At 60.3% G+C, this 12,746-nt stretch overlaps 1 protein-coding gene, 1 non-coding gene and 1 pseudogene across 3 annotated transcripts; all 3 read left to right on the top strand.

Moving 5' to 3' along the window:
* The first annotated feature begins 240 nt into the window (after nt 1-240).
* On the top strand, nt 241-2,828 carry Emd (emerin). Of its 2 annotated transcripts, none has more exons than XM_023705325.1 (6): nt 241-479; nt 568-669; nt 853-903; nt 1,102-1,223; nt 2,062-2,105; nt 2,185-2,828. In XM_023705325.1, exons 1-6 carry the CDS (start codon nt 398-400, stop codon nt 2,516-2,518), a joined length of 735 nt encoding a protein of 244 aa, XP_023561093.1. In that variant the 5' UTR covers nt 241-397; the 3' UTR covers nt 2,519-2,828. The 2 variants fall into 2 exon arrangements, with proteins under 2 accessions (XP_023561093.1, XP_004645197.1); XM_004645140.2 differs by having other exon boundaries at nt 243-479; nt 826-903.
* A 440-nt stretch (nt 2,829-3,268) lies between these two features.
* On the top strand, nt 3,269-3,409 carry LOC111813739. The gene has a single exon (XR_002818908.1). It is a non-coding gene; the product is annotated as a U4 spliceosomal RNA (small nuclear RNA).
* Nucleotides 3,410-11,496: 8,087 nt separating this feature from the next.
* LOC101583482 lies at nt 11,497-12,059 on the top strand (annotated as a pseudogene).
* The last annotated feature ends 687 nt before the right edge of the window (nt 12,060-12,746 follow it).

The raw sequence follows: 12,746 nt of genomic DNA, 5'->3' as shown, positions 1-12,746 counted from the left end.
AGGATGGCTCACCCAGCCCGCCCGCGCACTCTCCCGCTCTCCCGCTCCCACGCCTGGACCGGTCCTCACGCCCGGACGCCCCCCCCGCCCCGCCTCCCTCCGTCTGGCCAATCCCGCACAATCTTGACCGACGAGCTCTCTGGCCCCGCCTCCTGCGCTGCACCCGCCCCTCCCAGGCCCAGAGTGGTCTGGTCCCGCTGTTCCTGCCGATTGGCTACGCCCCACGCGGCGCGCGCAGCCTGAGCCCGCGGGCTTGACGCGGGCGCGACGCAGGAGTGACGCGAGCGCGACCGCTCCCGAAGCGCTGGCGCTGTCTGTACTGCGCTCTGAGGCAGCAGGTTGCTTGCCAGGCCCGGGCCGCCCCCAGGCCTTCTCCGCCTGCCTCCTGGTGGCCGCCATGGACGACTACTCGCTTCTGTCGGACACCGAGCTGGCCGCTGTGCTGCGCCAGTACAACATCCCGCACGGGCCTGTCGTGGGTATGCGGCAGCGGGTGGCACACGGGATGTCCCTGGGGACCCACGCCCCACCCCGTACCCCTGACCGCCCCGTGCTCCGTGTCTGCAGGCTCCACGCGCAAGCTCTACGAGAAGAAGATCTTCGAGTACGAGAGCCAGCGGCGGAGGCTGTCGCCCCCGGACTCCTCCACCTCTTCCTACCGGTTCTCAGGTGGGGCCCCGCCCCGCAGCGCCACACGCCACAGCTGTTCCGTTCGCAGGGCTGGGGCTGGGTCGGCGGGGAGGACGGGTCTTGAGGGCGTGGCGAGGTGTGGGGAGAAGGGAGGGAAGCCTGGGGCCAGATGCTCCTGTCCCCTTCTCTATTCAGACTTCGATTCGACATCTTCGGGTTCAGATATGTATGATCTGCCCAAGAAGGAGGACGCCCTACTTTACCAGAGCAAGGGTAAGTGCGGGTTGAGCCGAGTCACTGCCTCTGTGTGTGTGTGTGTGTGTGTGTGTGTTTTACATCGTCACTTAGTCCCATTAGAGACCCGTAGACGAGAACAGGAGACCCCTTATTGTTTAGCAGCCCTGATAGTGTTTACATTAGGGCCCCTGGACCAGGTGGGGAACACAGTCTTTTTCTGTGTCCCCTCCAAAGGCTACAATGATGACTACTATGAGGAGAGTTACCTGACCACCAGAACTTATGGGGAGCCTGAGGCCAAGGGTTTCCGCCACTCAGCCACATCCCTTTCTGATCCGGACACCTTCCATCACCAGGTGAGTGAGCTGTCAGTCACAGCCTGGGTGTGGCCTTCGGGGCTACAGGCGGATGTGGGGACATCCAAGCAGCTGCTAAGAGCACAGGGTAGCCCCTAAGCCCCCTGAGACCGTCAGGACAGAGTTCTTTGGCTGCAGCATGTCTTGAGGGTGATCAAAACTATGATTAGGGCCTAGGTAAGTAGCTCAATGGGCGAGCACTTCTCTACAGTTTGATGCCTAATATATTCCCCAAAAGAATCTAAGGAGAGGGCTGGGGAGATGGCTCAGTGGTCTAAAGCGCCTACTTAGAACAAGCTTAGCAAAGCACAGGGACCGCGGTTCAATCCCCCAGCACCACATGCCAGCCAGCCCTGCCCCCTGGTGGGCTGAGCTGGCCCACACACACACACACACACACACAAATAAATAAAATTAAAAAAAAAAGAATCTAAGGAGAAGCTGGGCATGGTGGCACACCCAGAAACAGGGTGGCACGTGCCTGTAATCCCAGCATCCAAGAGGCTGAGGCAGGAGGATCCTTGAGAGTTTAAGACCAGCCTGAGCTACATAGAGATTATCTTGCCCACCCCCCAAAAAGACAAATGTGATGAGAGCACACTGGGTGTGACCTTGGCTCTGCCTGGGATCTGGGGTCCTCTTCTTTTTGAAAATCCCTGGGGAGGAAGGAGGCATGGGCAGCTGGGCAGTTGCTGAGCGAGCACCAAGGCCCCAAAGATAACAGGTTGGGAGTTCCAGAGGAGGGAGGTGTCGGTCTGAGCAGGATCAGCACAGGCTTGATTTGGGGGAAGACAGGGACATCACTGCCTGACCCACTCCTGAGCAAGCTCTCCTGTAGGTGCGTGAGGACAGTGTCTTCTCTGAAGAGGATGGCAAGGACAGGTGAGCAGTGTGCAGGCCTGGCCTGGGGCAGACCCAGGGCTCAGTGCCCTGGCCTACCTGCCCCTTTGTTTTGCCACAGGGAGCGTACCGTCTATGGCCGGGACAGCACCTACCAGAGCATCGCACACTACCGTCCTGCTTCCAGCGTCTCCAGGGGCTCCTTGGGTCTGTCCTACTACCCAGGGTCTCTCACCTCTTCTGGGTCCTCGGCCTCTGCCCAGCCTTCATGGCTCACCCGCCGGGCTATCCGGCCTGAAAAGTCGGCCTCTTCAGCAATGGCAGCAGCCACCCAGGAGCGCCAGGTCCCACTCTGGGGCCAGCTGCTGCTCTTCCTGGTGTTCGCTGCCTTCCTGCTCTTCGTTTACTACTCGATGCAGGCTGAGGAAGGCAGCCCCTTCTCGATGGCCCCCTGAGTGTCCTTCTTGGAGCCCAGCTGCCGCCTTGCAGTATACTGGGGGTGGGGGGTGTTGCTGTGTGTTCTAGTGTGGGGTGCTGGGCTCGCCCAGAGCAGTACCCACCCCACCTGCCCCTGCCCTTCTCCGGAGCCTCCCAGCCCCACTTGCCTCTGAGCCTTGGAACCAGGGCAAGACCTTGTCCTTCCGAGGGGAACATGGTTGTTGTTCTGCATGCCACCTCTTGTTCGTTGTCACCTGTCGTGGGAGTAAGCAAAGGGTGCCCTGACACTGTTTTCATGGATACACAATAAAAGACCGTTTATTTTTACCACGTCGGCACTTGTCTCTGGCTCCTGCACTCACCTGGTGATGACCGGTTTCCTAGGTTTCAGGGCCACTATGTGGCTCCTGCCAAGTTGGGTCTGCATTTTGCTTTCGTCTTGGGAAAGGGAGCAGATGTTACCAACAGATGTGTTCCTCTTTCATTTGTAGACTTTATTTTGCAACTTATTTCTCAGGGCACTTGTGACTACTTACAGACATGACTACCATATGACAAAGCATGAGGACAGCCAATTTGGGAACATGGGTAAGGCTGTGTGGACAGTATTGACCATAGGTTATCTTTACCAGGGAGCTGACACCAGCTAGCTTCACACTGGAAGGCACAGGGGTGGATGGGAAATGATGCCCAAGACATTGGCTCAGGCTCCTGTAACCCCAGCACTCCTGGAAGGTGAGGCAGGAGCATTGCAAGTTTGAGCCCAAAGCTTTGCGCAGCGGCAGTATCGTAGCCAATGAGGTTTATCCAAGGTGCGATTATTGCTAATTCAAAACTTTTCCCAATACCCTGCCATGACGACTTGAAATATAGTCGGCATTGGCAATTTTTGACAGTCTCTACGGAGACAATTAAAAAAGAAAAAAGTTTGAGCCCATCCTGGGAAATTCAGAAATTTAGTAAGACCCTGTCTCTAGATTGAACAAAAAAAGGGCCGTCCTGATAGCTCAGTGGACTAAAGTCCCTGCTTAGGCAGAGCGCAGCAGCTAGGGTTTGATCCCCAGTGTGCTGTGCCAGCCCCACCTCCAGGGTACACAGTTGAGACTGGGCGTGGTGGTGCGCACCTGTAATGCCAGCACTTGGGAGGCTGAAAATAGGAGAATCACTATGCGTCCGATCTATGTAGTGAGACCCTTTAGGCCCTGTCTACAGGATACAGAAAAATACAGGAAAAAAAAATTAACAAGAAGAACTATGGGCCGGACGTGATAGCCCACACCTATAACCCCATTACTCAGGAGCCTGGAGCAGGGTCACTGAGTTGGAGGCCAGCTACATAGTTCATGGCCAGCTTGGAGTACATACTGAGACCCTGTCTCCAAAGAACAAAAAAGAGGCATCCAGCTGGACAAGGTGGCGCATGCCTGTGATCCCAGCCCGCACTTGGGAGGCTGAGGCAGGAGGATCTCTGCAAGTTCAAGATCAGCTTGGGCTACAAAGGGAGCTCAAGGCCAGCCTGAGCTGCACAGTGAGACCCTAAAAAAAAAAAAAGGACTATTAAAAAGAATAAAGATGTATCCTAGTGACTGGTCATCCCTCAACACCACAGGGGCAGGTATAGGGGCAGGTGCACATGCCCAGTGGGTAGATGACAAACAGCTACAGCCAGGGCTCAGGCCCAGTTTAATCCTCTGGCCTACGACTTGCTCCTTGTTGCTGGTAGCCACCCTCTGCCCAGCCTCATGTAGTGTCTATACACAAACCCTATGCTCCTGAGGAATGAGCCAGGCTCATGGCTGTTGAAGGCCTCCAAGTCTGATGGGAAAGAGACTCCTTCCCTGTGTCCTGATCCAGAAGTAACGGGGGTCCTGCACATTAATAATACAGAGATGAGGGACTGCTGTGGGGTGTGGCCTATTCCTTGCTTCATGCCCCAGCACCAAAGCAGGCCAGGCAGACAGGAAGCAACCACTTCTTTCCTGAGCGCTGCCTTGGCATCAGCCTCCTGTGAGTGCTGTACGCCCACTCAGCCCCCTCCCCCAGTGCATGCCGCACAGACCCTGGACTGCTCCCTCTTGCTGCCCTGGTTACTCCAGGCCATGCACCATGGAGTGGCACTGCAGCAGGGCTGAGGTCCACTAGGTCCTCCAGGAGTTCTGGAGATGCTACCACCCCAGAAGGCTCCAGTAAGACTTGGGCAAGCATTCCAGTCCTCACCAGGACCTCAGAGGGACACAGTGACAGCTTCCTGCTCAGTAGGTGGTCAGAAGTAGGGATGCTGAGAGGAGGGGCTGGATTGCTGGGGGATAGGCCTGAGGGGACCAGCAGGGAAGCAAGGACCCTAGAAGAAGCCCTGCTGGCCTGGGGAGGTGGCCATGCCAAGGATGGGCTTTGGGACTGAATGACCCCAAGTCTCAGGCCCTGGGATCTGCTACCACTGGGGAGGGCAAAGCAGATGGCTGCGTGTGTGTGGCAGCCACTCTGCTGTCTGGCAGGAAAGAGGAGAGGAAAGCACCTAAGGGTCACAGGGTCCTTCTTTCTCATTTTTAACTGCACAAGGTACCCAGGTCTCTTTCAGGCCATACAGCAGACAAGATGGCTGAGGTTTCACTAGACTACACTGTGACCACCTGCCTAAGCTTGTGAACCTAGCACCTGGTCTAGCCCCAGGCCCCAGGGATCCCAAGGCTGTCCCAACACAATCCAATCCTTAGGGCTCCAAAGCACCCTAGGTTGTGTGTGTGTGTGTGTGTGTGTGTGTGTGTGTGTGTGTGTGTGTGTGACCAGGGATTGAACTCGGACTTTGCACTTGCCAGGCAAGCGCTTATTCTACTGAGCCATCTCCCTGGTCCTCAACCTAGGGTCTTGGAACACTCAATGCCAGGGACCCTGAGGAGACACCACCAAGCCTCCCCCAGGTCCGAGGGGCTCAGGAGGCTTCTGCATTCACCTGTGGGGTTCTGTGGGCTCTAGGACTCCCAACTGCCAGTTTCCCTCCCTAGAGGAAACAGCTAGCAGGGTTTCAGTAAGACTGTGCTGCGCACCTTCCATATCCCACAGTGCTTACCTTCAGTTCCCCAGAGGGCAACTTGGTGCTGGGAGGCCGCCACCCCCACATACTTGCTTCTATACTGGATGCTGTTAGGATAGCACATAGGAAGGAGACCCTGGAAGGTTCTACACTTTTGCCTACTTATTCCAAGCCTTATGTCCTGTCCTGGCCATGGCATATGGCAGGGACGCATCCGTGCCTGGCATGTGCTGCCAACCCACCAGGAAGGGGCCCAAAAGGCTCAAAGCCCGGAGTCCCTGCGTCATGGCCAAAGGGGCAGGACAGAAGGCACCACAGGAGAGGAGGAGCAGGTCCCAGGGACACTGGTGACATGGCAGGCCACTCGGCCCAAGCCCGAAGGGTGGAGGCCCAGCCCCCAGCCCCACTACACCCCAAGTGCCAGGATAGGGGCTTGGGACACAGGCCCTTCCAAGGACAGGCCAGATACATGACCCCGCCCAGACTGGGCATGGGACCACAAGCCAGCGGCCTCCTGCACGTGATGAGCAAGCCCCAGGGGCTGCACACTGGGACCTGGCTGGGCACAGGCCCCAGCTGAGCACCCCTCAGCCCCGACAGGCAGCCGCGGTCCGGCCCGCAGTTTCCTCCACCTCCCAGAAGCCCATCCCCTGGAGATGCCAGGGACGCCAGCGGATGGGTTCCCCTCAGCAGACCTGCCAGCTCTTCTACAGCAGTGGGACACACGTGGCCAGGGGTCTCTCGAGGTCCAGCCGGTGAGCCCTAGGCAAGGGGGCAGGCGGGACAGAACAGAGAGGCCCCTGGGGTCAGGGAGCTCTGCCAAGCTCCCCAGGAACAGGCAGCCAGAGAGGCCTCAGGCTTCTGGGAGGGGTGGGGACCCACAAGCCCAAGGGATGGGACAGGGCCCCGCTGAGGAGCAGAAAGCCCCATGGGGTGAGCAGGGCCAGCCAGGTGCCAAGACGAAAGAGGACACCAACTCCAGGCAGGGCCACGCAGGACTCTGAGAGATGGGGCAGCACAGCCCAGGTCCCCGAGGCACCCTGCCCTCCCCTCAGACCGGTGTGTGGCCTCTGTGGACAGGACAGCCAGGACAGCGGATGCAGGGGCAGGACCTCCAGACCACAGAGGCCGCTGACCCAAAGCAGGCAACACTGGACAAATGGGCGGCGCCTTGCTGCAAGGGCGCACCCAGAGAGGAGTTCCGGTGCCCCCAATCCCAGGTCCACCCGTGGCAGAAGGGGGGCCCGGAACAGGAGCAGAGGCTCCTGACTGGAAGGCCGGCCTGCAGCCTAGGCAACATCTGGCACGGGACACACTGGGGCGGCTGCTGGCACCCCCAGCTCTGGGACCCTGGGAGGGCGGTGGGCCCGCAGAGCCGGGAGGGCAGCTGCTAGGTGAGGGCTGTGTGGGGTCCAGCGGGACGGGGCTTTGAGGTGGGCACCGTGCCCACCCACCTGCAGAGCAGTTTGCAGGGTGGGCAGGGCGGGTGCAGGGGGGCAAGGTACTGGGCAGCTGGGAGGGGGTGCAGCTCCCACCAGGTCCCCAGAGAGCATGGCAGGCAGAGGAAGATGAGGCCCTTCCCACTCCTCACCCAGATCCCCAGGGATGACAGGGTGGGAGGGGAGTGGGACATGGAGGGCGCCTGTGGCCCACGAGTGTGCTGGCACACTGAACTGCAGTGTCTGGAGGAGCCCAGGGCCCTTGGGCTGACACCCTGGCCGAGGGACCGTCCCTGTCACTTTGGTCCCATCGGGAGGGGAAGCCGCAGCCACCGCACCCCACTCCCCACGCGGCTTTGACGTGGGCAAAGCTGTTCAGAGAGTGGCCGGGAGCTGTCAGCTGGGGCCAGGGGTGCCCGGTGGTGACAGCCAGCAGGAAAAGCACCCACCAGCCACAGAAACTTCGTGACCAACTCTGAGCCACCCAGAGCGTCACCCCTGGAAGGTCCCCTGCCAGGAAGCAGCAGGCAGGAAGGAGGTGGCAGCCACCAGGGCAAGGGAACAGAAAGAGCTTCTTTGGGCCCAGAGGGGAACCGCTGCCCTGTGCCACCTTGACCCAGCCTCCCCACACCCCAGGCCCAGGACACCAGAGTCCAGGACCCAGACTCCTGCCAGCATCTCAGGATAAGAGGGGCTGGGTGCCCGGGGCCAGGACCCCCTCTCACCCGAGGGCCAGAGCGCAGGGGCGGGTGGGGGCTGACTCCCTGGCGTGTCCAGCTCCGACCTGAGATTAGGGAGCAGGACAGCAGTGCACCCGCACCAAGGAGAGCTGCGGGGTCTGGGAGGCAGCGGCAAGGCCTTGGGGCCCCACCAGGTCTCGGGCGAACCTCCCTGGGGACAGGAGGAGTCCGGAGCGGACTGGGAGCCAGCTCTGCCTCCTGCCGCAGCCACTGTGGGACACCCACGAGAGACCTGGCGCCAGGCCCGGCCTGGCCCTGTGTCTGGGGGCCTTGGAGAGGAGGAGGGACCGGCACTGGGGGCGCTGCACTTGGGTCACGGGCTCCTCAGCTGTCAGGTTCGGCACTGGGCTGTTGGTGGGGCAGCAGCCGCTGCAGCTGAGCCCGGGCGTGGAGGCTGAGGCCACCAGGGAAAGCCTGTACTTTCCTACTCTGGTCCGACCCAGGGCCCGGGCCTGACCACGAAAACTCCCAAACCTCCAGGGCAAGGGACCTGGACAGCCAGCAGTGAGGTGCAACCTAGGGCTCCTCTAGCACAGGGCCAGGTCAGGGCCAGGGGCAGAGCCACAAGCGTCCACCTGCCAGGTGACTCTGCCGCACACGAGCCCTTCTGTCCCTGGGGCTCGAGACCCTGGGCTCCGGGTAGGCAATGGCCCCCCCGGGACGCGCACGGGGACCTCCCGGGCTGGCCACAGAGACCGAGGTCATGGTCTGGGCAGCAGCACTAGGAGCAGGGAGCCCAGCCGAGGGAGGGGGGCTGCCCACGGCCAGGGGCCCGGACACACCCAGAAAACCGGGGCGGGCCGCTGTCTGTCCCTGGCCCCTCGTCTGGCAGGTGTTCCCAGGCCCAGTGCAGGGTGACATCCAAGGGCTGGGTCCCACTGCTTCCCAGCTCTAGGTTCCCCCTGCTTTCTTTCCGGCCACCTCGACCTCCCTCCCACACCACGGCCCAGGAACCGAACGCTGAAAGGGTACCAGGTGGCACCAGCCCCACGGATCCTGCCAGGGACCAGGATACCAGCCACACCGGCCCCGCCGGGCCACAGCTCTCCGGCGACCCGAGCACGGGTCAGGCCCTGCGTCCCCAGCGCCAGGAGCGGCGGCTCCAGGACCCCGGGCACTCGGGCGCCAGCCGGACCTCTCCCTGGACGCGCCGCGACGTGGAGGGTGCCCGCGCTCAGGCGGGCGCAGACACGCACACCCGAGCGAGACCGCGATGGGGCGCGGCGGCGGGAGGGACCGCCAGCCTCCCGCTCCCAGGAAGCTGAAGCCCGCGGGAGCGGGCGGGGAGGGCTGGGGCAGGACTGGAGCGTGGTGTCTCCACGCTGGACGGCCCGCCCGGTGGTGGCGGCACAGTCCTGCCGTCCCCGTCTCCCTGGGAGGGCGCCGTGCCCTTTCCGTGCCTTCTAGGAGGCCGACGCACGCCCCGTCGGGCGCCGTCTGGGGGAGCGCGGGGCGCGCCACGAGGCCCACGCGACCTCGGGAGGCGGATTTCCCGGGGCGCCGGCCGCCCTCCGCCCTCCGCCCTCCGCCCTCCCCGGGGCGGGGCTCGAGCCCGCAGGATCCGGGCTCCGCCCCTCGGAGCCCGGCCCACTCCCACACTCGCCCCCGCCCCTCGGCCGTCCCGCGCCACCGCCTCCTGTTTACAGCGCCTGCGCAGGCGCGCCGGAAGTCGGCCGGGATCGGCTCGCCCCGCCCTCGAGAAGCGTCTGGCCCCCGCCGGAAAGTTCCGCAGTCCAGCGATGGCGGCCATGCGTCTTTCCTCGCAATCCCCGCGTCACGTGCGCGCTCCCGCTGCCGCCTTCGGGCGTGTGCGCTGCGCTCGCAAGCGTGCGCGGGAGGGCGGGGTAGCGGCCCTGCGCACAGCTGACTGCGGGCCGTGCCCGTGCGAGCCCCGGCTCCCCGGCTAAATAACGGCACCGGAAGTTGCGGGCGAAGACACCGCCCCCGCCCCGCCCCCCCCGCGGTTCCCGGCCTGCGCCTCTTCTCAGGGGCGTGCCCAGGGCCTGCGGAGCTCGGGTGGCGCGGCCGGCCTGTGTTCCCCGCGCTCGGGAGGCCGGGTCGAGGCGCGGCCGCCTTCCGCTGAGCGAGGATGCGCCTGCTACCCAGGATCCAACCCCCACCACCGCAGGAACAAAGGGAATCGTGCGAGAGGCGTTCCCAGGGCGGTGCGGGCGAGCGACCGGCCGTGGGGCTCTAGCCTCTGTCGCCGCCAGCAGCCGGGAGACCGCCTTCTCCAGCCGACGGTCTCCTGTGCACGACCCGTTGCAGTCTCGGCCTCCCCCCTCTCCCGGTGCCCTCAGTGTCTAGCCACCCGTCACCTGATCCCACGCCTGGGATTTGTCACGGCAAGGGTATCCAGGACAGGAGTAGGTGCTGGGTGTGGTGGGAGTGCACGTGCAGTTCCCGTGCTGCCACCAACGCACACCTCGTATGGCTGGGCTTTTTAATGTGTTTTACGTGGGGTCTCGCTATGAAGTTGAGGCTGGCCTTGAACTCACGATCTCGCCCAGGCTGGCCTGGACCTCCCAGGGATCCTCCTGCCTCAGCCTCAGCCTCAGCTTCCGGCGTGCTCAGATTACAGGCGTGCCACCCCTCACCTACCATTCATAAGGTTTTAAAACACTCATGTTAGGCGTGGTGGCATGTGCCGGGCCCTGTGATGCCAGCAGCCGGGAGGCCGAGACAGATCGCTGACTGAGAGTTTAAGGCCAGCCTGGGATACCCGATGAGACCGCGTCTGAAGCAATGAACCCACCCTGCTTTGGTGGGTGAGTGGTGCACAGCTGTAATCTATAGCATTTGGGTATGGCGTGTTGGAGGCCAGTCTGGGTTATAGAGAGCTCAAGGCCAGCCTGGACTGCACAGCAAGAACGTGTCTCAAAAACCAGCCCAAGCCAAACTTTAAAAATCCCAAATGAAGGGCAGGGAGATGGCTTAGTAGAATAAGCACTTCCCTGGGAAGCACAAGGGCCTGTGTTCAATCCTTGCTTCCCCCCCCAAAAAAAAATCACAAACAGTTTACAACACGTGGCTTGCTCTTGTGTGTGTGTGTGTGTGTGGCCAGCTCAGCCCACCAGGGGGCGGGGCTGGCTGGCATGTGTGCTGGGGGATTGAACTGCAGTCCCTGTGCTTTGCTAAGCTTGTTCTAAGTAGGTGCTTTAGACCACTGAGCCATCTCACCAGCCCGTGGCTCACTCTTGTACCCTTGTCTGCACACAGCTGTGTTTGTTGTAGATCCCTTTGTCTGCCAGTGCAGGAGTGCCAAGCAGCCAGTGTCTCCCACATTGTTGTCCTCCAAGTGACAGGTGACACCTGTGCCTTCTAGTATCCTACAGAGATTAGGCTGTGTGTCCCCGTCTTCCCAGCTCTGCTCTTGTCCCATTTCTTGCAGAGCACTGAGCTGTGTTCCCTGCCCGCAGTTGCATTGGCTTTGGGTGGATGGGGTTTGGGGTGCTGGCTCCTGGGGTGTGCTGTGTTCCTTGTGGGTGTGCTGTGCCAACTGTGAAGGTTCTTGTGCTGAGGCTGGCAGGCTGGCAGCTGAGTTGTACTCGTGCAGGGTTACGTCCTAGCTAGGCAAAGTGGTACACACGTGTAATTCCAGTTCTCTGGGGGACTGGGTTAGGAGGAATGCAAATTTCACCCTAGCCTGAGTGATTTAATGCCTTAGTGCCATCCTATCTGAATGTTGAAAAAAATAGTCTTTTTTTGTCTCTTTGAGAAAAGGCCTTGTTACGCAGTTCAGGCTGGCTTTGGGCTCCCTTTGTAACCCAGGCTGGTCTGGAATTAGCAATGCTCCTGCCTCTGCCTCCTGAGTCGTGGGATTACTGGCATGTGCTACTATGCCCGGCTGAAAAAAGATATTCCAGAGGGGGCAGCCATCTCCCACTTGGCATCATGGTGGCCCTCAGACCCCTTGTGAAGCCCAGGATTTGCAGTAAGAGGACCAAGAAGTTCATCCAGCACCAGTCAGACCGATGTGGCCAATTTCAGTGCAACTGGTGGAAACCCAGAGGCATCGACAGCAGGGTACGGAGGAGGTTCAAGGGCCAGATCCTGATGCCCAACAGAGGTTATGGAAGTAACAAAAAGACCAAGCACATGCTGCCCAGCAGCTTCCGGAAGCTCCTGGTGCAGAACGCTAAGGAGCTGGAGGTGCTGCTGAGGTGCAACGAGTCTCACTGCGCAGAGATTGCTCACAACGTTGCCTCTAAGAACCGCAAGGCCACCGTGGAAAGAGCAGCCCCGGTAGCCATCCAGGTCACCAATCCCAGTGCCAGGCTGCGCAGCGAGGAAAACGAGTAGATGGCCTGTGTGCGTCTTTATTTGTGCTTCAGTAAAACCACAAAAACTGGTGCTGTATCTCAGTTTGAAAACTGGGTTTTACCTTCAGTACTCAGAAATATTAAAAAACAGTATTAATTTTTGTTTGCAAATCAGAACCCTGTCAGTGTCTTTTGAAGTGGACCCTTGGGGTGTTAGGGTAAGGTATATGGTACCCTACTCTCTACGCAGTTCTGTGTATCAATAATGGGACACTTATTGGACACCCTAGGTTGAATGGGTTGACATGTAGGTAGGTGGGTGCTGTCTTTTTTTTTAAACATTTATTTATTTATTATTTAATTTCTTGACTTTTTTTATTTTTTATTTTTTTTTATTTGAGAGAGAGAGAGAGAGAGAGAGAGAGAGAGAGAGAGAGAGAGAGGTGTGTGTGTGGCCAGCTCAGCCCACCAGGGGGCGGGCTGGCTGGCATGCGGTGCTGGGGGATTGAACCGCGGTCCCTGTGCTTCGCTGAACTTGTTCTAAGTAGGTGCTTTAGACCACTGAGCCATCTCTCCAGCCCCTTGACTTTTTTTTTTAAAGGCTACCTTTCTTTCCTTATTTTGTGTGTGTGGGGGGCAGTTCAGCCCACCAGGGGGTGGGGCTGGCTGGCACGTGGTGCTGGGGTATTGAACCGCGGTCCCTGTGCTTTGCTAAGCTTGTTCTAAGTAGGTGCTTTAGACCACTGAGCCATCTCACCAGCCCCAGGTGCTGT

Source organism: Octodon degus, unplaced genomic scaffold (assembly GCF_000260255.1).
Source record: "Octodon degus isolate 3935 unplaced genomic scaffold, OctDeg1.0 scaffold00218, whole genome shotgun sequence".
NCBI classification, from domain to species: Eukaryota; Metazoa; Chordata; class Mammalia; order Rodentia; family Octodontidae; genus Octodon; species Octodon degus.
Note: the sequence above shows the minus strand (reverse complement) of the source record. Positions and strands in the feature narration are given on the sequence as shown.

Coding starts and splice junctions, on each gene's coding strand:
- Emd (XM_004645140.2), top strand. CDS start 398: ATGGACGACTACTCGCTTCTGTCGGACACCGAGCTGGCCGCTGTGCTG. Junction 904..1,101: donor CCTACTTTACCAGAGCAAGG/GTAAGTGCGGGT, acceptor TCCCCTCCAAAG/GCTACAATGATGACTACTAT. Junction 2,106..2,184: donor GAAGAGGATGGCAAGGACAG/GTGAGCAGTGTG, acceptor GTTTTGCCACAG/GGAGCGTACCGTCTATGGCC.